Here is a 21,757-nt window from a genome sequence, read left to right as displayed (position 1 = left end):
GAGCCCCCAAATCACTGCTCTAAAAGAATACTAAATGCTACTAAACTACACCAATTCAACTGAATTAATAAAAACCAATTAAATGAGTTACACCTGTATTGCAAAACTGTAATGACTCAGATCCGCCATGTTTGTTACACAAAAACCTCATCAACGGGAATTTATCCTTCTTTCTTTCTTTCTTTCTTTCTTTCTTTCTTTCTTTCTTTCTTTCTTTCTTTCTTTCTTTCTTTCTTTCTTTCTTTCTTTCTTTCTTTCTTTCTTTCTTTCTTTCTTTCTTTCTTTCTTTCTTTCTTTCTTTCTTTCTTTCTTTCTTTCTTTCTTTCTTTCTTTCTTCCTTCCTTCCTTCCTTCCTTCCTTCCTTCCTTCCTTCCTTCCTTCCTTCCTTCCTTCCTTCCTTCCTTCCTTCCTTCCTTCCTTCCTTCCTTCACGTACGTTGTGCGTTGATTTAACGCAGAACCATAAATCCGGCTTCACACAAAAACGTCATCAAAGGGAATTTATCGTTTTTACCGCGAGATGATAAATTCTTACCGTGGGGAATTTTTTTGACGGTATATCGTGAACGGTAAAATATCACCCATTCCTAGTGTCCAGAGGTAGTTTCTTCTGTGTCTGTTGGTGCTGCCACCTGTAAGTCAAAGTCAAATTCAGGAACCAGACTAATGCTTTGGATTGAAGAACGAAAGAATCAGGATGGCTGTCCAGGCTTCATTCAATGTGGGCTGGAAAGCTAAATCGCTTCCAAGGGAGTCACAGCAACAACTCCGGTGGTGATAATGGTGGATACTGATTGGAAGTCTTTTCTGAAAGAAATACTGGTATAAATATTTTCTGAAACGAAAAAGAAAAAGAAGCATAAAATAGAGGTTCAAACTGCATGTGTTCCAACCCCTGGAGACTAGTTAAGTTACTGTTTACATGGCCTGAATGACAAATTACCAGTGTCTAAAAGTAACAGAAATCATCAGCCACAGGCTCCCAGTGGAGACCTGAGAAAGATGAGCTGGGAGAATTGCTCTTTGGGTGCCTGGCTCCCACTTTGATTGGAGCATAATGACACTTTCTGAGCCTTCCAGTGAATCTTGTCATGCAGGTGGTGATTATGAAATGAAAAAGTGCAGCAGTGGCAGTAAGTGGGTTTCAGGTGACCCATATGGCAGGAGAAGAATAAGACTAATATCTGCAAATATTTAAAACCATGAGTGAACACTGTGCTATATGTGCAGTATGCGGCAGGCACAGGGCTTTGCTTCATTAGATGGTGAAGTTTTGGTGACAGAGTGTCACGACGGTAATTGGACACAGACTGATGCACATTTGTGTCTCTTAAAGGTCCATTAGTCATGCGGTGTTTATTGGATTCCCACATTAGCGCCGCTAAGCACTGAAATGAGCCAAAAAAAAAAAAAAAGATTAATAATAATATTGACAAAACACACAATCTTTTCAGCTTCCTCTTTAACTTCCAACATGAGTTTATCGAGTGTGATTAACATCTGTGTAAACAAAAACTTTTCCTGAAGATAATGGTTGGTGTTATGCATTCTGCTTGCTCTGTTTAAGTGGGAGCTTGTGGGGAAGGATCAGATCCCTTGAATGGCTACAGGGTATTTCCCATAGTGGGAGGACACGAGTTCACTGGGCCTCCCGTGCTGGCCTTGGCTATGTCATTCAATATGTCCCGGCAACAAGAGGCAGAGGCCCGCACTGGAGACTTCCTGTTACTTATGTTGTCCCAAAAAAAATCCCCACGTTTAATACAGAGAAAAAGACAAGTACCAGAATCTTACATTTTTCACCGCCCCTCACAAATATCTGAGGAGTTCCGTTGTTTTCAACGTGACCCCCTTACATGGATGTCAGGGCACCTAGCCAGACTTCTCCATCCTCTCTAATCCCTATATAAGCATGTCGAGCTGTTAGTCTTTCACTGTGACATAGTTTTTTTTTACTCTTACTGCAGTAAAAGCAGATCTCTCAACCATAGCTCCCAGTCTCTTAGCACACACACGCACATTAAACCTCCCTCCCTGCTCTCTTTCTCCTTACACACGTACACATACCGACCTCCAGAGATTCCCGTAGGGTGACCTCAGGCTGATGTGTGGGGTCTGGTCCTCATTAAGGGCCCTGACTCACTGCTGGAGCTGGTCTTGATGGAGAGAGGAAGAGCAGCACTCCACGCCCAGTACCAGATGCTTCATCTACCCTCAGCTGCGATGTCATGACTGGGGCCCCATCCCTGGTGCCTCCCTTTCTTACGCCATCTTCCAGAACAATATCGTGATTGCCTGAAGAGAAAAAGGTGGCAGATGTACCAGCTGTGGTGTGGAGATGGAAAGCTTGAAAGGGTTTTATAATACACTTCAGTCTTTGCCAAATGTATTTGATTCCATGACCGTCCGTGGAATGCTAAGCAGCATATCTGCCCGTTTCCAGTTGTTGGAATCCCCCCCAGCCCCCACACCTTTTCCAATATCAGATGGAGGGTGGAAGCATTGACAGTTTTCTTTCCAACTTTCCAAGGTCCAACATTCCCAGTCGCTTTAGCTCAGATAGGATTTGAGTGTGAAAGAGCAGCGGAGTGCTGCACCACCTATTTTTCTGGTTGAGTTTCTCTATTACTCACTGCAGCTACTGCTGGTGGCCTTTTTCTCATGTGAAACCCCGTGCAACATCCTAGCAGGCTATTTCTCTGGAGAGATCGTCTGGTGCCTGATGTGAGACGTTTTCTCCATTTCAAGTGTTAGATTCTCTCACTCGATGTATCACAGTATTTTAACTCCAGCTTCCAGTGTGCTTGCTCAATATTGCTATAAACATTTATGGGTGGACAGCGCGGCTGAGATCTGAGAGACCATAACTCCGCTAACGCTGCACCAGCTTGCAAAGTTAGATTAGCTCGGAGACTAGGAAGGCTAGACAACAGCTAACCTTGACTTTGTATGAATGTGACAAGTTTATTATCTCTAAAGCTTTTAGGGGAAATTAACAGCAACCTTCTGTCCGCTTGTTGCCTAGTAACTAGTCTTGGCAAAAATATTTCTTCACATAAACTCTATGAACGCTGACCTGTTACTTAAAGCAGCACATATTCGTTTTTTTCAAGCTAAAATAGTTTCATTTGATAGAGCACTTGATTATTTCTAGGAAACCTTGCACTTTCTTGTTCAATGTAGTTCTGACAAAAGCTACACAAACACATTAGCAACAGCAAAGCCAGCTCACAGAGCTGCTACCAAGAGACTCTGGAAAGTAATTATACAAGAGAAAATCCATTTAAGACCAAATATGAGTAAATCTTGGACAAAAAAGTAAAAATATTCCAGCTTTTCAATACTTCCGCTCTGTAGCTGCAACAAAATCCGCTAGTTTTTTCTTTCCACGAGTATACAGTCCCTCTTGGTGTAAAATGTCCTCTAACTCGTCTTAATTTTCTGAAGGTAAACTTTAGTTCCACTGGCTTTGTTTGATTCTGTTTCTTAGGTGAGACCAGAAACGCCCTCACGTGATGTTTGGTGGTTCTCGGGTTGACCACATTAGAGCGGTGTACCCACGTTCCAGTTCCTCACTGCTCTACGTCTGTCCCTGCTCCAGGACACTTTATTCAGATGAATGGATCATTGACAGGGACACAAAGTGACACGTTTATGGAGGCCCACTTACTCCTAGCAGTGGTGTAAAGTAACGAAGTACAAGTACTTCGTTATTGTACTTAAGTAAGATTTTTGAGAATTTGTACTTTTATTGATACTTTCATTTTTCTGTACTTTTACTTTTACTTTGTTACATTTTCAAGGAAAAAATCGTACTTTTATTCCGCTATATTTAAAATTGGACACGTCGTTACTCGCTACAAATTAAAGTCTTACATTAAATGAAAATACAGCGGGGGCTGATTTATGGTTCCGCGTTACACCGGCGCAGAGCCGACGCTCAAGCCGACGAAATTAAAATGGGGTAATGGAAACAAACGCTAAAGGGGTCTGAATAATATCACCATTATTTAGAGTTGTAAGCAAATTTTTGGATTCTTCATTTCTTTGCAATCCTTTTGAAAATAATTTTGTACTTTGAATTTTGTACTTTGTACTTTGTACTTTGTACTTTTTACTTTTGTACTTAAGTACATTTTACACCATGTACTTTTGGTACTTTATTATATTTAATTTGAGGTACGTTTATACTTTTACTTAAGTAATTTTCTTAATGGGTACTTTTTACTTTTACTTAAGTAATTTTCAAGCAGAAAATTTGTACTTTTACTTAAGTACAATATTTTTGTACTTTTTCCACCTCTGACTCCTAGTCAGGGTCACGTTGCTGGAACCTATTCCAGCTCTCTTTGGGCAAAAGGCAGGGATTACACTCTAGACAGGTTACTACGCCATTGCAGGGCCACGTATAGATAAACAACCACATGAACTCACACTCACTCCTACGGGCAATTTAGAATTAGACCAGATGAGCTGATATAAACTTGTGAGGAAGCATGAGTACAAGTGGTCATTCATTTGGGGAGAAACATCTAGAACATGCAGGACATTAGCACCTCAAGGGAATTAGTGAATCAGAGTCTTAATAAGGACTCTAGCAGACATTTATTCCACTGCTTAATTCAGATCCATTGCATGGACCTTTATGACCTTAACTGATAGTCATAGTTCTCCAGATAGACGTTCGGATCTCAGGACATTGCTTCGATGAACTGAATCTTTCCCACAACTGAGATTGCACCTAGGAACTTAACAGCTGAGTTTTGCCTATAAAAAGGGGAATGATGCATTAAAGATTGTCCATCTGAGTCTCTCTTGTCTGAGTGCAGTGATGAGAACGAACCATGTGAACTTGGTGCTGCAGCATTTCCTCGACTTGGCTCACATTTATTGTGTCTGCAGATATTGTTAGTTATGTTAGTTTTGGCATATTCAGCCACATCTTCGCTGAGAATTGGGTGGCGACCTGACATCGGGGAAGACGCTAAATGTATTCACCATTTGGACGTGGGCCAATTCTAACATGCCATACATGCCACGCTTGAGCCTGCTGGACCTTCGCCACGATGGGGCCAAACCATTTTGGCAGCCTGGATATTTAGCTGAATAATACAAAAGTTGAATGCTTTCTCCAATTTTTAGAAAAAGCGTGAGGAAGTCTGAGATAAAATATCCACAAAACCTCCCGGCTCAGTGGGTGTGGTGGTATTGAGAGACCGTTGCAATGTTTCCTCCTGGTGTTTGAGCTCATATTCTCCACACAGTCATGCGAAGCCCCTGAGGAGTCTGAAAACAGATGAAGTGTTGTAATACATAACTGAAAGATTAACTGGAATAGCCTTTTCCCCACCAGTGTGACTGCTGAATCGAATTGTGTGACTTAAGTTGCAAAACGCTGGCACTGCTGCTCCCACGGCAGCTGCAGCTGCTGAAATCTGCCCAAAACGACTGGCTTGTTTATCTCCTGCTGTTTTCTCTCTGATGGGAGTTGCTCTTTAGCGTAAAAGATTCTCGAATAGAGTCATTTATCCAGACGGTCCAGGAGTGATTTATTAATGCCTTTTTGGAGGGATGCCTATGTTAAAGCTTTAATTATGTTTACGGGTGAAAACTAGTTCAGTAAACGTTGGTAGGAAATGTGGAAATATGGACTATGGATTTTGTAAGAGCGTTTTCGTCATTCACACGATGACTAATCGGCCTTAATGTGCTGCATTTTCTCATCTGATTAAGTGCTCTCCGTTTTCTGGAGATGATCTCAGTCCAGCTCCAATCACATCCCTGTCATCTCTGAACGGGTCTTGTTTTACTCCCTCATTGCAGTCTTCGTTTTTTTTCAGTTTTTTGTTTTTCTTTCAATGTGTCCTCTCCAAGAATGCCAGAGGACTTTTTCTTTCTCCTCCCCGGTCCAATCCATGCTGTAAGAGTTTATTGACTCACCGGGCCGTCACAAAATAGGCAAGCAGCAGATTTAGAGCAGGGATAAAATAAAGGCTTTGATTTTATGGATCAATGGCTTGCAATTGATCAGCCTGGGTATTTATTGAAAAGACAGGGTGGAAGATTGCATGTCTGCTGTGATGAGGACATACAAGAGAGACGAGACATGAAAGGTTTTTTTGAAGTTAAAGGGTGTCTGTTGGGAAAGAATGGAACATTTTTTTCCCCAACACCGCAGAAACACACACAAACACACACACAATGTATATGTTTAGTCACTGTCAGTATTTTGAAGGTCACTTAGACAGCGGCTGCTCCCTGGTGAGATATCCCAGACTGTGAGGTGTTCTCACGTCTGACCATCTGGAAGTCTTCACAAGAGACACATATGCACTATGAAAACCCCACAAGCCTGCCATCCAGTCAAGAATTTAAGTCTCTCTTCATTAATATCATTGGAGGAAAATGGGGTGGAGAATGGCAAGAATGATCGCCAGGAACATATTCTCACTGGCCGCTTTATTACCTACCCAGTACACCTAATGAAGCGGCCAGGGAGTTATTGCATGTATGCAGCCGCCACACCCCGCGCCGTGCCCCTTGACATCATTTTCCATCGTGTGATCGGCCTTTCTGCTGCAACCCACTTCTGAGCACTCATGAGCTGTCGCCCCATTCTGCTGAGGGGTAGGTGACGAAACTGCACCCCCCCTTCCCCCCTTTTCCCCCCGCCATGTCTCCTGCTGCTTGTAGGCAGTAACGATGCTCCTTGTTGCACATGCTTGCATCTCAACATATTGCTGGGTGTTTTCTTTTGTTTTGTTTTGTTTTGTTGTTGGTTTTTTTTTTGCCTTTGTAGTTGCCCCCCTGAGTGAGACACGGGCTGAGAGCTCATGGGAAATATGCAGTCTGGTAACCAGCATCCTGAAGGAGGCTTAGGGAGGAAATGAAGGGAAGATTTCTGATTATCTCGGTGCAGTATCATTGCTTAGTTTAATTGTGGCTTCTGAGTAGTTTGTGCTGTCATCTGCGGTAGGAAGGAGGAATTTTGTTTATGGCTGATGATGTTTACAGTTTAAAAAACAGCAACAGGAACTGTAACATAAAATAGTGACTGTCAAATACATAAAACCTGAACACTGACTGAATGTGCTCACTGCACTGACTGAATGTGATAACTTTAGAAGTCTTCTAAAAGGTTTTGTTGTGGGAGACCTTACAGCCTGCATAAATGATTATGAACAGCCATTTCAATGTATTATTTAATTGCAACTGCAGAATACTGTATTTTATAGAGATAATCATTGCTTTCTAACCTGTCTGTGATTTCAACATACTACAACGAATACCAAGACGCATGTATCAAGTTACCAGCAGACGTTTCATGTGTAGTACACACAACAGGTAATATTGCACATTTCCAGCACCAAAGCAGACCTTCGCAATAAAAAGACATGAACTGAGTACGCTAGTGGGCGGACTTGTGCTCCGGTGGAGTTTTGTGTTTTGCATCGCCGCTGAATCCAGCTGCTGTCACATTTAAAGTGCAAACAGATTCTGAGCAACACCAGTAACTTTAGGGGCGCCAGCGGCTAAAATACAAAATGAGATCAACAGTCTTACAATTTTGCATGGACACTCATTTAAAAAAAAAAAAAGAAAAAGAAAGAAGAAGAATCTAATCAGATCAGATCAGATCAACTAATACGCTCATCAGTAGGCTATGTGACCACATAATGGAGGTTAAACATATGCTAACAATTGCTGCGTGTGTGTTTGTGTGAAGAGGAGAATGAGAAAACAATTTGTAAAATGCTTTTTAAAACCAAGATAAGGTTAAAAGGTTTGATATAGGTGTGGACCATTTACAACTGGGTGCTATTACACAGATTATGAGCAATGGTACACATCTGCAAAGCATCATAGCTGCGATGTGTGTGTGCCAGCATTTAGTTCAACAATTGTAATCTTGTTGTCAATAGAGCATTCTTTGTCCTAGCTGAACACTAAAGGCATAAACTCGTTGGCTTATCAGCTGTTTTCTTCAGGACTCAGCGTACAGCTGACCTGTAACGTCCAATCAGAATCATCTACAAATACAAAGTGATCTATAACAGCTAATATGTTACTGCGCTTGCATAAACGTTGTTTTTGCTCTGTTTTCCATTAGAGCCTGGTCAAACTGTCAAATCTATGCAGACTTTCTTCTTGATAAAAGCTGAGTAAATGGTACTGTAATCCTGCAAGGGTACATGTGGTTACGCAAACACAAACAGACATCCTTTAAACATCCGTTTAAAGGTGACACAAATCTCTGTGACACCTGCCTGTGAGAAAGGCCTGCCGCCAAGCAGATAGCCTGATTGTGTTTGTTATTTGTTCCCGGGACACTGGCAGCGTCTGCACGCTCACCTCAGAGGCCCAGGTGATGTCTGTGCCCGCAGGGGTTCTGGCAGCAGCCGGGCGGTCTTTGTTCAGATGGTTCTTGTTGCCTGAAACTCATTTCGCTGACTAGCCCACTTTGCTTCTATAAAGGCTAATAACGGGACGGGGACATGTGGTGCAAGTCAGCACTGATTTGGCCTGTCAGCTGATTGCAAGTGTTTAAATGAATGTTGGAGACGAGGAGAGGTGTTGTCTTAAAGCAACAGTGGGAGCTTATTTTAGAAGCTGAAACGAATCAGTGCATGTTTGCATTTTATACTGATGTTAGGGATGGGCGGTATGGACGAAAAAATGTATCACGATAATTTCTGGCATTTATCCCGATAACGATAAAAATGACGATAAAAAAATACCAATTCAACTCCATCTTTGTAACTATAAATCTATCTCACTCTCAAATCCGCCATGTTGTTACACAAAAACATATCAACGGGAATTTTTCTTTCTTTCTTTCTTTCTTTCTTTCTTTCTTTCTTTCTTTCTTTCTTTCTTTCTTTCTTTCTTTCTTTCTTTCTTTCTTTCTTTCTTTCTTTCTTTCTTTCTTTCTTTCTTTCTTTCTTTCAGGCTCATTACCTTCCTTCCTTCTTTTCTCCCTTCCTTCCTTCCTTCCTTCCTTCCTCCTTTCCTTGTTTTTCTCCCTTCCTTCCTTCCTTCCTTCCTTCCTTCCTTCCTTCCTTCCTTCCTTCCTTCCTTCCTTCCTTCCTTCCTTCCTTCCTTCTTTCCTTGTTTTTCTCCCTTCCTTCCTTCCTTCCTTCCTTCCTTCCTTCCTTCCTTCCTTCCTTCCTTTTTTCCTTCCTTCCTTCTTCTGTCCCTTCCTTCCTTCCTTCCTTCCTTCCTTCCTTCTTTTCTCCCTCCCTTCCTTCTTTCCTTCCTTCCTTCCTTCCTTCCTTGCTTCCTTCCTTCCTTCCTTCCTTCCTTCCTTCCTTCCTTCCTTCCTTCCTTCCTTCCTTCCTTCCTTCCTTCCTTCCTTCCTTCCTTCCTTCCTTCCTTCCTTCCTTCTTCTGTCCCTTCCTTCCTTCCTTCCTTCCTTCTTTTCTCCCTCCCTTCTTTCCTTCCTTCCTTCCTTCCTTCCTTCCTTCCTTCCTTCCTTCCTTCCTTCCTTCCTTCCTTCTTTTCTCCCTCCCTTCCTTCCTTCCTTCCTTCTTTTCTCCCTCCCTTCCTTCCTTCCTTCCTTGCTTCCTTCCTTCTTTCCTTCCTTCCTTCTTCTGTCCCTTCCTTCCTTCCTTCCTTCCTTCCTTCCTTCCTTCCTTCCTTCCTTCCTTCCTTCCTTCCTTCCTTCCTTCCTTCCTTCCTTCCTGTCTGTACGTTGTGCGTGGATTTAACGCAGAACCTCATAAACGGGAATTTATCGTTTTTACCGTGAGATACAAATTCTTATCGTGAGGAATATTTTTGATGGTTTATCATGAACGGTAAAATATCTCCCATTCCTAACTGATGTACATGTACATTTTGAAACTGTATTGCAAGGGGGCATTTTTATTTTTTCTGAAAGTAAATAATACGTTTACAGTTCTTCATGTGTCTTTTGCTTTCTTTTTCTTCTACTCTGCAAGGAATGCCCTTAACGCCAGAGAGGCCAGCTCCTATCCCTGACACGACTCCCACCAGAACCAGAATACACCAAGTCTACATCCCTGTCCAGCTCCCTCCACGGCCGTCCAGCCCCCGGCAGCCGTACAGCCCCAGCCAACCGGCGCAGCCCAACATGCACACCATCAGGATCAGCCCGCCAAGCCAGCCCGCCGGCCGCCAGCAGCCCGGCCAGACTCTTCCCCTGATTCCCATTCGACCTGTGGTGGAGACGGGAGAGGCGGGACCTCCAGGATACATGCGGAGGGTAACTGTGCGCAGGGGGTCCGAGAACCCTTCCAGCAAACCGGTCCAAGGGTTTGCTGGAGCTCCAGGTCAGTAGAGTCGGGGGGGGGGGGGGGGGGAGGGCACAGTGTGACAATTCAGTAATATTTATTATTATAGATGTTATACAGTGGGGAAAAAAAGTATTTAGTCAGACACCAGTTGTGCAAGTTATCCCACTTAAAAAGACAAGAGAGGCCTGTAATTTTCATCACAGGTATATCTCAACTATGATACACAAAATGAAAAAAAAATATCCAGAAATATCTGATTTAAAAAAAATGTATTTGCAAATTATAGTGGAAAATAAGTATTTGGTTAATGACAAAAGTTAATCTCAATACTTTGTTAAATACCCTTTGTTGGCAATGACGGAGGTCAAACGTTTTCTGTAAGTCTTCACAAGGTTTTCACACACTGACTACGTTTACATGCAGTCAAAATTCGGGTTATTGCTAATATTCCGGTTACTGAAACATTCGGAATAATCCGTTTACATGCGTGAGCAAACAGGGTTATCCCTGTATACATGGTAATTAATCATTTGGGATATCTGGATCAAACCAGCGACGCGCGGAGAACGTCATGATGCAATTACCGTCATTTCCGCTTCTTCTTCCTGTATCCAAATTCAAAACAAACGCTGCTTCGCGCAACTTTTCGCTCGCCTTCTTGTAAATCTCGCTATCCCGGTACTTTCTACCGTCTACAAATGCCAAAATGTTCATATCCTTCATTACATTTATGAAGTGATTAGTCTCCTCCTCACTCCAAAAGTGTGGCGTGGTCTTGCGTTTCTCCATGTTTAGAAGTACGTCCTGGACTCAAAATAAAAAGATTCCTTGAGCATGCACAGAAAACAAATTCATGTTCCGTTTGATGGGGATATTCCGTTTGGCGTTTACATGACAGAATATTCAGGTTTCAAAAGGAGTAACCCAGGGGTCATATTCGGGTTTTTAAAAACCGGAATATGAGCAAATTCCGGTTATTCAAAGGGGTTATTGGTGTTTACATGGCCGTGCAAAACCGGGTTATTGCTAATATTCTGGTTTTAAAAGGGTTATTGACTGCATGTAAACGCAGTCACTGTTGCTGGTATTTTGGCCCATTCCTCCTTGCAGATCTCCTCTAGAGCAGTGATGTTTTGGGGCTGTCTCTGGGCAACACAGACTTTCAACTCCCTCCAAAGATTTTCTAAGGGGTTGAGATCTGGAGACTGGCTAGGCCACTCCAGGACCTTGAACTGTTTCTTACGAAGCCAGTTCTCACGTCCTTTGACAGCTCTTTGGTCTTGGCCATAGTGGAGTTTGGAGTGTGACTGTTTGAGGTTGTGGACAGGTGTCTTTTATACTGATAACCAGTTAAAACAGGTGCCATTAATACAGGTAACGAGTGGAGGACAGAGGAGCCTCTTAAAGAAGAAGTTACAGGTCTGTGAAAGACAGAAATCTTTCTTGTTTGTAGGTGACCAAATACTTATTTTACCGAGGAATTTACCAATTCATTCAGTAAAAATCCTACAATGTGATTTCCTGGATTCTTTCCCCCATTCTGTCTCTCATAGTTGAAGTGACCTATGATGAAAATTACAGGCCTCTCTCATCTTTTTAAGTGGAAGAACTTGCACAGTTGGTGGCTGACTAAATACCTTTTGCCCCACTGTAGATGTTCCTCTCCTGTTCTTCCATGATTACCATGAACTTTTAATCTTAGGAATATTTCACATGCATGATCTGTCCATGTATCATGGGAAAGAGGAGCAAGTTATTTTTATCTGAGTTCAGTAGAAAGCAGCCAAGAGGGCAATGTCTTCCATCGTGGTCAGCGGCTTATTCAATGTTTTGGACTTCTTCTTATACTGGTGCAGTGCTTTAAAATGTTTCCAGAAGCCAGCAACAGGTCTGAGAGTTGACATTTAGTCCATCTGTATCTCATTAAGGTCCATCTAGTTCATACATACGGACAAAAGTCCAGGACAGTGCCCCTCCTCCACCTTCTCAGGGCTGGTTTTAAGGGGATTCCATCTATGCAGAAGTAATCGACACCAACCCCTGCAAAGGTGCAGTTTCCATATGATGTACAGCTTGAAGTTTTGGATTAGACTTTATCTAAATTACCATATTTAAACAGTTGTCGGCAGCAGCGTGTCCAGTAATGACCTCCAGATTCTAAGTAACCGTGCTGCACTCGGCCGGCTGTAACTTGAAGCGTGACCTCAGGTTCAGATGCAAAGAGCCTGCCATTAGCGCCACAACAAGAAGCAAATTAAGGACATTAGCAATCCTAGCCCCAAGAAACAGCGTCCTGGAGCTCGAATTACTGCATTCAAGCAGATAACATCATCCGTATCTCACGATGACAAAATTTATGACAAAAGAATTGCATTTTGAGCGAAGGAATATTTTTCTAGGATCAAGGGGAAACAGACTGGGTGGGAGGTGTTTATTTTTTTTGACCACCTCAATTTCCCCTCAAGGAAAAGGGGAATAATCTCAATTTTCACCCTCCACCAAGCCTGGTGGTGAGGAGGTATTTTGGAGATTAGCTGGGAGCCTCTTGTTGGGGCTTGCGGTTCATAACATTTCTGATTAGTCAAATACCCCCAATGTCATATTTCCTCCCTTCTGTCTCGCTTGTCTCAGGTTTGAAATCCACAATGACTCATAAAACATGTTAGTTTAAAGTTTTATGCCAAGAATAATCATTTTTCTTTGCAGACAACATTCAAACTCCCTCATTCAAGGCTGCCTCACCCAGCTAGGAAACAATCTCTCAAGTTTTCTTGAAAAAAAAGCCGTACAACTTATTGTAACTGTTCCTCAAAATGCACTCCAATTAAATGTCTGTTGTTTTTAGCTTTCTTTCTCATTTGTGGAACCTATAACAAGCACTTAATTGCACATTATTTGTTTTGCCGCTCACAGTGAGAGTTCCTGCAGACCTCAGGGCTTTAAATAGATGCCAAATCAAATGATACGAGGGGTGGGGGGCTGGGGCATGGGGGGGGGGGTTGGGTCTGAAACAGATTTAAGCAGTTCTGGATTTGCACGCAGGCATTTGATACAAAATATCGGACCAAAAAAAAAAAGGCTTTGTTTGTTTGGCAGTAAATAAGTACAGAAAAACCCACTTTTCACAGTTTCCTGTTAGTGTGGGTGAACAAGTCAGACTGATGCCAATTAGTCTTGAATTATAACCCAGGAAACAAACCTTATATTTGGACTTGATCACTCATTCATGTTTTCAGGCATTGTTTGGTATAGAAAAGTATTCCTGTAAATGTCTCCCCTTCAGACATTAGGCAGAGAAGGGGTTAACCCCCTCTGGCAACGTTATCAATGATTAACAATGGGAGGTATTTTTAGGTTATTTCCTAGGCTATTTCATGGAAACATGTTGGAAAGTGACTAAAAAAAGAAATAACCCCCTGATGTCTGTCTTATGACATAATACACACGGACATTTTTTTTTTCTGTTTTAATTTGAGGTGTTGATTATATACTGAAATTAAGAACTGCACTCATTTTGCCTTTAACAGTTTATAAGTAATACATTTTTGCATCATGATGAATACACTGGGTAGTTGCATGTATTTATTTATTGTATAATCGTTTTTGTTTAATGTTTTTTATTAAGGAGGATTATTGCAGAGGTCTCAAAATGTGTGTATCAATACATCCAGCATTTTAGGGTTAAAACTAAAAACATTTAGAGTCTAGATTGTAACCAGCTTTGTTTTACTTTTCTTCCTTCTTTGCTATGATGTACGATGACAAGACAAGAGTGCCCTGACCTTTCCTTGGAGATGATGATAAAACATAATGTTTATCATCTGTCTTTTCCAGGCTATCCTCCCCTGCAGCCGACATCGTTCAAACCTCAGTCAGCCAGCCGCAGAGGTACCGTAGCATTTGCTCCACATTGCAATGCATCTGTAGCCTTCATTTTACATCTGGGTTTAAAAAAACGAGAAGGAAACAAAAACTTGAAAAGCTGTGAATAATTCGAAGCCTGCGAGTGTGAGGGAGTGGGAATTGGATGTGTTGTTTAAAAGAGTGTGGGCAGCGTGTGGAGGGTTTTAGCTAGTCAGAAGATGCTCATCAGAAAGTTTTACCCTGGGTTACGTGACTAATTTCATATTTGGAGATGACAAAACACATCACTTATGTAGACTTTGCTCTTAGTCACTAAAATAAAGCCAAAGTTTTAATTATTTGCATTCATTAGTTAACACATTTTGTATTATTCTTGCCTTGTAGTTCCCGTAGCAGCAAAGATGCAGTGGAGCCCGATGGATCAAGCTCCGGCTGCCGCTCCAGGTGGGATACTTCCGACACGCTTTCATCTCCAAAACAATCTTAGATGATTTAGTAAAGGGTTATATTCAGTTCAAAGTAGTAAACATGTATACGTTGATCCTTTCTGATGGGTATGTTTCTGGGTCTTAGTGTCAGTGGACAACAGCGCCTTTGCAGACCCCTTCTCCTTCTCCGCCGGCCTGACGCAGCTGCCGCGCTTCTCTGGAGACTTTGGCTTCATCCGCTTCAACAGGGTGCTGGTTAATGACGGTGGACACTACAGTCCCCAAACAGGTACACACATGCACAACAATTGATTATGTGACAAAAGACTTTATATGTTGCCATTAGCGTTTGGATTCCCCGCTGGCTGGACCTCAGCTGCATGCCAGTACACCTCTCAGCCCTGCTTGCACCATAGTTATTGAACAAACGGCCAAAACACCCCCCAAACTAGAAAAATGTGCCCTCAGTGTGAAGAGTGGTTTATGTTGGCATATCCTCAGAGAAGGTAGAAGTCATTATTGATGTTTCAACTTTTTTTTTTTCTTTTCACTTTAGTGTAAAGTAGCTGGAAAACGATCCTTTTCCTTTTTTGGAGCCAAAATAGTAAAAAAATCTTTTTTGGTTTCTTCCGAGGCCGTTATATATATAATCAATATTGGAATTAAGTCTTGAGAAATAAAGGCAAATATTGCACCTCGCCTTCTTTTTCAACATCAGCTTAATAGAAATAGGATAATTTATAAGCAATATTATGGAAAATATCTGTTTTTATTACTCCCAAAATGCAACGCAAAAATGTGACCTGAATAACTGGCGCAGTTTTAATAGTTACTTAGTTTAGTGCATAATGACAAATGTGTCAGGCTTTAGAATAAGATACACCACCAGATTTGACACTAGGGCTGGGTATCGATTCAAATGTCAAGAATCGATTCGATTCCGATTCTTAAGATTCAGAATCGATTATCATGATTCGATTCGATCCGATTCGATATTGATTTGGCTTAGTGTTATTTAAAATGTTTTTTGAGCTGTTGCCTGAATTATATGACTGTAAAATAACTAGTGAAATAATAATTTCACAATAATTATTGTGAAATAACTAAGAAATAAATAACTCAAACAGGCCTTTCAATATCCATTTAAAGTGCAAAAAAGAAAGAAATTGCAACAGTTCATGCAGTAAATATCATTTTAGCTTATCTAATTTATTCTGTCACCACGCACACATATTGCCATGAAGCACCTGGCATTTTTCAGAAGTGTCATGACAAACTGTGTGTCCGACTACTGGGATTAAAGTTCACCTGGCAAAAATGATAAAAAAAACAAAAAAAATCGATCTTTAGAAATAAGAATCGATTTTTTTATGAATTAATATGAGAATCGATTTAGAATCGGAAAATCGATTTTTTCAACACAGGCCTATTTGCCACCATTCATGCCTTATACTGTAACGTGCATGACCACCCCCCTCTCATCTGCAGGGATCTTCACCGTGCCGCAGGATGGCCGATACTTGATTTCAGGCCTCCTGACCGCAAAGTACAGCGTGCAGGCCGTCCTGTCCGTGTCCAACCGCAGCATGCACCAGCTGCGCAGCGCCGTGCCGCCCCTGCCTGGGAAGCTCGGGACCGCGGCCTGCGGCTGCGGAGGCACCGTGTCCTTCAGCCTGATCCTGCCGCTGAAGAAAGGAGACCGGGTGGGTCTGGTGAGGACCGGAGGTCAGCTGGCCACCACCGAGGCCAGGGAGATCCTCTCCACCTTCAGCGCCATCTTCCTGTACGCGCCACAATCCAAGAGATAGCCGAAGCTCAACCGAGCAGCAGCGACGAGGACTTATTTGTTCCCAGGTAGTCGGACTGGAAGAAACCGCTTTTTTCCCCCCAACGATCTGCTGGAATGCAGCAATTTAACATTGGTGAGAAAAATGATCATCTATAAAGTCATCATATTGCAATATATGTATGTCATTGAAAAAGAGACAGAAATGCATTAGGCAGGGTTTGTATCTAATATATTTGATTATCACATTGAAATGTTGTATCTATTGTAAATGAACATTATGCCACTGTGCTTGTTGTTGGTTACAAAATAAAACCTGGTAAAACACCTTGAAAAGATGAGCTCACTTCCTCTCACTGTGCACACATTTAGACCTAAAAAAAAAACCCACATGAAGGGATTCATGTGGAAACATTGTTTTTATTATGAATGTTACTAACCTGTTTGGCTTCAGAAGCAGAGGAAAGGCGAAAACCTCATTTGTGTCATTATGTAAAGTGGGTATATTTCCCCTCTTTACTCCTGGGACTGATACATTTTCTAAATTGCAAACTGTTAGAACTATACAGCCTTCAGTTCAGCCTCTATTAACCTTTAAAAAAAGAAAAAGGGAAATTTTAATTCAAAGTAAAATACAAGGGTGCCCTGAGAACTACTGTTTTTTATAAATATCTGATGTTTGTTATATTCTGTGAAACCAAGTCAAATTTGGAAAGACCGGAGGGAATTGCACTGCAATAACCTCATTAATGTATTGTTTGTTTGAAAATAAAACCAGGGCCAAAGTTACCCCGAATAGCCTGTGGTTATTGTTGCACTTTTTGACTTTGACTTAAGAAAAACGCAGCACAGACAAATGTATTCAGTTAGAAATGTATTACAAATAAGACCACAAGCCACATTTTTCTTTCTTTCCATTTTCTTCTTACAATGGATTTGTTCTTTAAATGTACTTCAAACCACGTCAATATACAAATCAAACACAGCATATTTTTAAAGTATTTCTGTGGTCAGACACAATCGAATAGCAAGCATTACATTTGAACAAAACATATTCCCACAAAAAGATCATACACATTTATAAGAAACAAACAGAAAGGCATCAAGACAGAATAATGTGATGATCGGCAAATATATTGGACCTTTTTTCCACAGCAGTATAGTGAGAGCAAATATATATACCACATATTTCAGGATCATCGAGGATGAAGTGTGATTTTTTCACACAAGATGCTTTACTTTCATAGAAAGAATGGAATTTCTTTTGTGTATTACAAGATAACTATCTGACTTCGAACATTTGGAAAACAAGCTAAGAAATCAAATTAAACACATTATAATTGACAAAATACGGGAGCTACAGAGCGAATGCATGAATTTATCTGAAATAACAAAAAATAAAATAAAAAAAAAACAGATGCAGTCGTCATCGTACATTGTGCTTTTTTTTTTTTTTTTAAACAGTTTTTGCTGGTTGCTGCTCTTTCAGTCCTCCGTAGCAAATGTTACGTTACGTACTTGAGGGAGGTGCAATCCAGGTCAAAGAATTATTACCAAAATCAAACAGTTACCAAGGAAATGTTCAAAAAAGCTTTGCAGACAGTGGCGAGTATTTCCTGTTTATCCCTAAACAAGAACTGATTTCTCTTAATTCAGCCACCAGAGGCACGCAATCAGACTGTTCTTCCCTTTCTAAAACATGTACACACTGAAGTTAAGGTTACCAGCTTCATGTCTTTTCACTGACTCCAAAATCCCAAATAAACAAATTCTATTTTCAACCCATTTATTTTGCGAAAAACATGCATGGGCCGCGCCCTTTCAATAATTACTAATATAAACATATTTTAGCTTAATTTGACACGTCATAACAGTTAAAATAAAACTTTACATTCTGCAATAATTGCATACTCAGGCCAAGTGTCACTTCGACCGTCAGTGAAGAACATGTGCGTTCAAGGCGTGCCAAGTTGTGAGTCTGCGTCTCAGGTGCCGCTAAGACAAAGTGCATGGGATAAGTCTCTGTGAAGCCACTGAGGGAACGTCAGCCGGGGGTGCAGGACCCCAACAGCAGCACTCGGTGCTTGGAAATGTGCACGCACACACACACACACACCATGCTATAGTCTTCAAACAGAGGACTTTACAAACAGAAATCCTTCATTTCAAACTCCTTTAGATCTACTCATTTTCACTCTTGCAACTCAAATCGTCATCTCTAAAACGTACAACCATCTAAATACTCAACATGCAGACTGAGGGTCACTCAGTAATGTGCATGTGCCTTACATGTTGAAAGCTTCTCTATCATACATGGAAAACCGGTTGTTGTGAAAAACGTAACTAAAGATTTTACAAAATCTAGCGGATACAGTTAAGTGCACGTTAATCTGTGACCCATCATAACAAATACCAGTTGGAAGTATTTCCCCATTGCATTGATGATAAATTACTTGTCCATACAAAGGCATCACAACAGAAATCAATAACTTAACATATCAATCACCATAAATAATAACAGCATTCTTAACAGATCACACTTGTTTGTGGAGCTCGTAAAACAGAATAAACACCTTAAAACAACAGCAAGACAATAATACCATGAAGCTGCTTTATTTTATCGGCAGGTCATACAACTAAGCGTGCATCTTCACACTTAGTTGAAAATAAATATTCGTCAATGTTAAGAGCCTAACCATATATCATGATGGCTTCCCTGATCACTATTATAACCATCCTGGTTGTTACAGATTATTCATGAAGAAAAGATGCATCTTCAACCACTCTCTGTACAACAACCTGCATGAAAGAGCAGCTGTTGCCTTTATGGCCCTGTGTTAGTCAGTGATTAGCCCGCTGTGTCGCAGAGATGACGTTTTTAAAAGATTATTGTTATAACCTTTCCTAATATCTATGTAAATACAGTTTATCATTTGTGTTAATGGTTGTAACCCTGTTTTAAATTCAGATTCATGAGGGTTTAAGTGCTGTTGGTTCAGTCCGTGTGTTTAAGAGATGCATTCAAGTACACAGTCCAGTCGTACATCCTAGATGTATAGCTGGGGTGTGAGTGTGTGCAGTCAGAGCAGTTCGTCAGGATTGATCTCTGGTAAGGGCTGCCTCCAGTAACAGAAGGAACTGAACTCCGGCATGACAAAAGCCTCGTTCTGCTCTTTACTCAACAAGGGGAACACGTGCTCCACCAGCTCACTTAGTCTGCCATAACTGAGAAGGGGAAAAAACAACAAGAAAACATCCTGTTAGAGACACAGGAGGACTTTTTACTGACCATAAAAGTGAACAAAATACCACAGATAAGAAACCAAAAATGAGCAGAAAGTTATAAAATATTGGGTTATGTGGCTGAAACACATGTACTTACGAGGACTTGTTGCCCTTGGTCTGCTCCTGGATCAGCTCTCCCTTGGGATTAACTGTGAAGATCCTACAAAGTGGAACACCAACCTCCTTATAGGCAAAAGCATCCTGAATGGAGACAATGAGAAAAGGTTTAATGTGGCCGATGAAACTCAAAATACAGGCGTTTAATGTTTCAGTGTTTTCCAGTGCAAGTGTCCAGGGCTGTCAGAAAAACACATTACTATCCTCCTCTTATAAAATAAGACAAATGTGGATAAAACTCACATTTTTAGGATGAAAGTTACAGACAGGGCCTTTATGAGCCACCTGAGACACGCTTGATGATGTAATGCTCAGAAAGTAGCCTCCCAAACATAAACCAAAGAAAAGTGCATTCATAACATGAACCACATATATCCTGTTTGTGTTCCAACTAATGCATGGAATGGCAGTATTTCCAAAATAAATGTTCTGGTGGGCAAGAGGAAGACCAGAGCCGGGCGATGTGTGTTTGTGAGTCTTAGTTTTTGTTTTGTTTTCTTTGGTGAGAGAGACAGCGTTTTATGACTGCTTCATGTGGGTGTTAGTGTTTATACAGCTGAAGATGGGATGCTGTGCCCAACTTGAGCTCCCTTCCAGAGATGAACTCACAAGGGCTCACACTCCACCCGTGACCTCAGCTCAGAGTCACCTCAGCACTGATTTCACATGTTTATGTCTGCAAACTGATCGCCGAAGTGCTGTGTTGACCTTACAATGCACCCTGAGTGTATCGACTCCTGAAAAACGCAGCTGGCTGACATGTTAGAAAAGGGGCACTTTTATGTCTGGCAGTCCAACATCTTCAAACATGCATTAACTCACATTAGCTCTATTCCCAAAGGCAGCGTAGAATGGTTGCTTGTTATGCTGGAACAGGTTCTTGATGTCTGTAAGGCATTCAATCTTGAAGATCTCCGGTTTCTTTTCAATGACCTCCCTGAAACAAACCGTTTAATTAGAGCCACACACACACACCTGTATGACCTGCACATAAATCAGGCCAGATTAGAAGTAAACAGTTACACATATAATCAGTTTCTCCATAACTTCAGTCTATTTTGATCACATTTAGTTTTTATTTGTGCTTAAATCCTGTCTGCTTAATATCTGAAAGAAACTCCACAGATACCAGTTAAATAGCAGTTTGATATTTGGATCCAAATGGTAATAAGAGTCCAAATATCAAGATGGCAGAGGCTTTTTCCTCTTACAAGCAAATGAAATCGAAAGACTCACTTTTGTAAAGCAAATATCTGCAACTAAATGACATCTCATTTGTAGGTTGCTATAGTGACTATAACATTTAGACTAATGGTCATTGATGAGCACCAAGCAGAGTGAAATCATAACAACCAAGATCTACCCATCTTTGTACTATAATAATCATTTTCTGTTTTTCTTTAGAAAAAAAAATTCAATCCATTGTTCATAAGCTGACATTTTGTAAAGCGTAGCGAGCCAATTAATATTCACTTCATCCATGTCCAAGGTAATTCCATTACCTGTTCCCGAAACATAATTCCCCAACTAGTATCTTCCGCAGAATAAGAAAGACTTATTATAAGACTTATATATAATTTGAAATGAGAAATTAATGAGTAGGGAGGATTTTGAGACAAGAACAAGAAAAAAATAATCATACCGGCAAAAATTATTCAAGTTTGAAGGAAAATAAATAGGGGATTTATTTTCCACCCTTTTAAATGGAAACTTCAAATATGGAAGATTAACATCAAGACAATGACAATGGGACACATTGGCAAATGTTACTGTACCTGTGGAAAGCAGAGAAGAGGCTGCTGGGAGAGAGCATGAGAGGCCCACGGGGCAGGATGGTGCCGCCGTCGTTGACCCACTGCAGGTAACCTCTCGTCATGTCCGCCATGCCGATAGCCCGGGCTGAGCAGTACAAGAACTTGTAGCCATTCCTACCAACGGGGAGAACAATGCTCAATGATTGTACCGATATCTATTATTATCATCACCATGACAACAACTTGTAAGACCAGCAATTCTATCAGA

The 21,757-nt window shown here is 41.1% G+C and overlaps 2 protein-coding genes across 4 annotated transcripts in view; one reads left to right on the top strand and one right to left on the bottom strand.

The window, feature by feature from the left end:
- Window positions 1-17,134, top strand: part of emilin2a (elastin microfibril interfacer 2a) — a 25,046-nt gene extending 7,912 nt beyond the window's left edge. The window contains exons 5-9 of the mRNA XM_061732552.1: window positions 9,941-10,291; window positions 14,090-14,143; window positions 14,504-14,563; window positions 14,693-14,836; window positions 16,036-17,134. Of these exons, the coding sequence (XP_061588536.1) occupies window positions 9,941-10,291; window positions 14,090-14,143; window positions 14,504-14,563; window positions 14,693-14,836; window positions 16,036-16,355 (929 nt within the window). The 3' untranslated portion in view covers window positions 16,356-17,134. The remainder of the gene's footprint in view (window positions 1-9,940; window positions 10,292-14,089; window positions 14,144-14,503; window positions 14,564-14,692; window positions 14,837-16,035) is intronic.
- lpin2 (lipin 2) overlaps window positions 16,821-21,757 on the bottom strand; it is a 27,473-nt gene continuing 22,536 nt past the window's right edge. For all 3 annotated transcript variants that reach the window (XM_061732555.1, XM_061732553.1, XM_061732556.1), the window contains exons 17-20: window positions 21,511-21,663; window positions 20,558-20,672; window positions 19,716-19,819; window positions 16,821-19,558 (exon numbers count right to left, since the gene is read on the bottom strand). In XM_061732555.1, the coding sequence (XP_061588539.1) occupies window positions 19,414-19,558; window positions 19,716-19,819; window positions 20,558-20,672; window positions 21,511-21,663 (517 nt within the window). In that variant the 3' untranslated portion in view covers window positions 16,821-19,413. The remainder of the gene's footprint in view (window positions 19,559-19,715; window positions 19,820-20,557; window positions 20,673-21,510; window positions 21,664-21,757) is intronic.

Source organism: Cololabis saira, chromosome 10 (genome assembly GCF_033807715.1).
Source record: "Cololabis saira isolate AMF1-May2022 chromosome 10, fColSai1.1, whole genome shotgun sequence".
Taxonomy (NCBI): domain Eukaryota; kingdom Metazoa; phylum Chordata; class Actinopteri; order Beloniformes; family Belonidae; genus Cololabis; species Cololabis saira.
The sequence above is the reverse complement of the archived record's forward strand: the minus strand, read 5'-3'. Positions and strand labels throughout refer to the sequence as shown.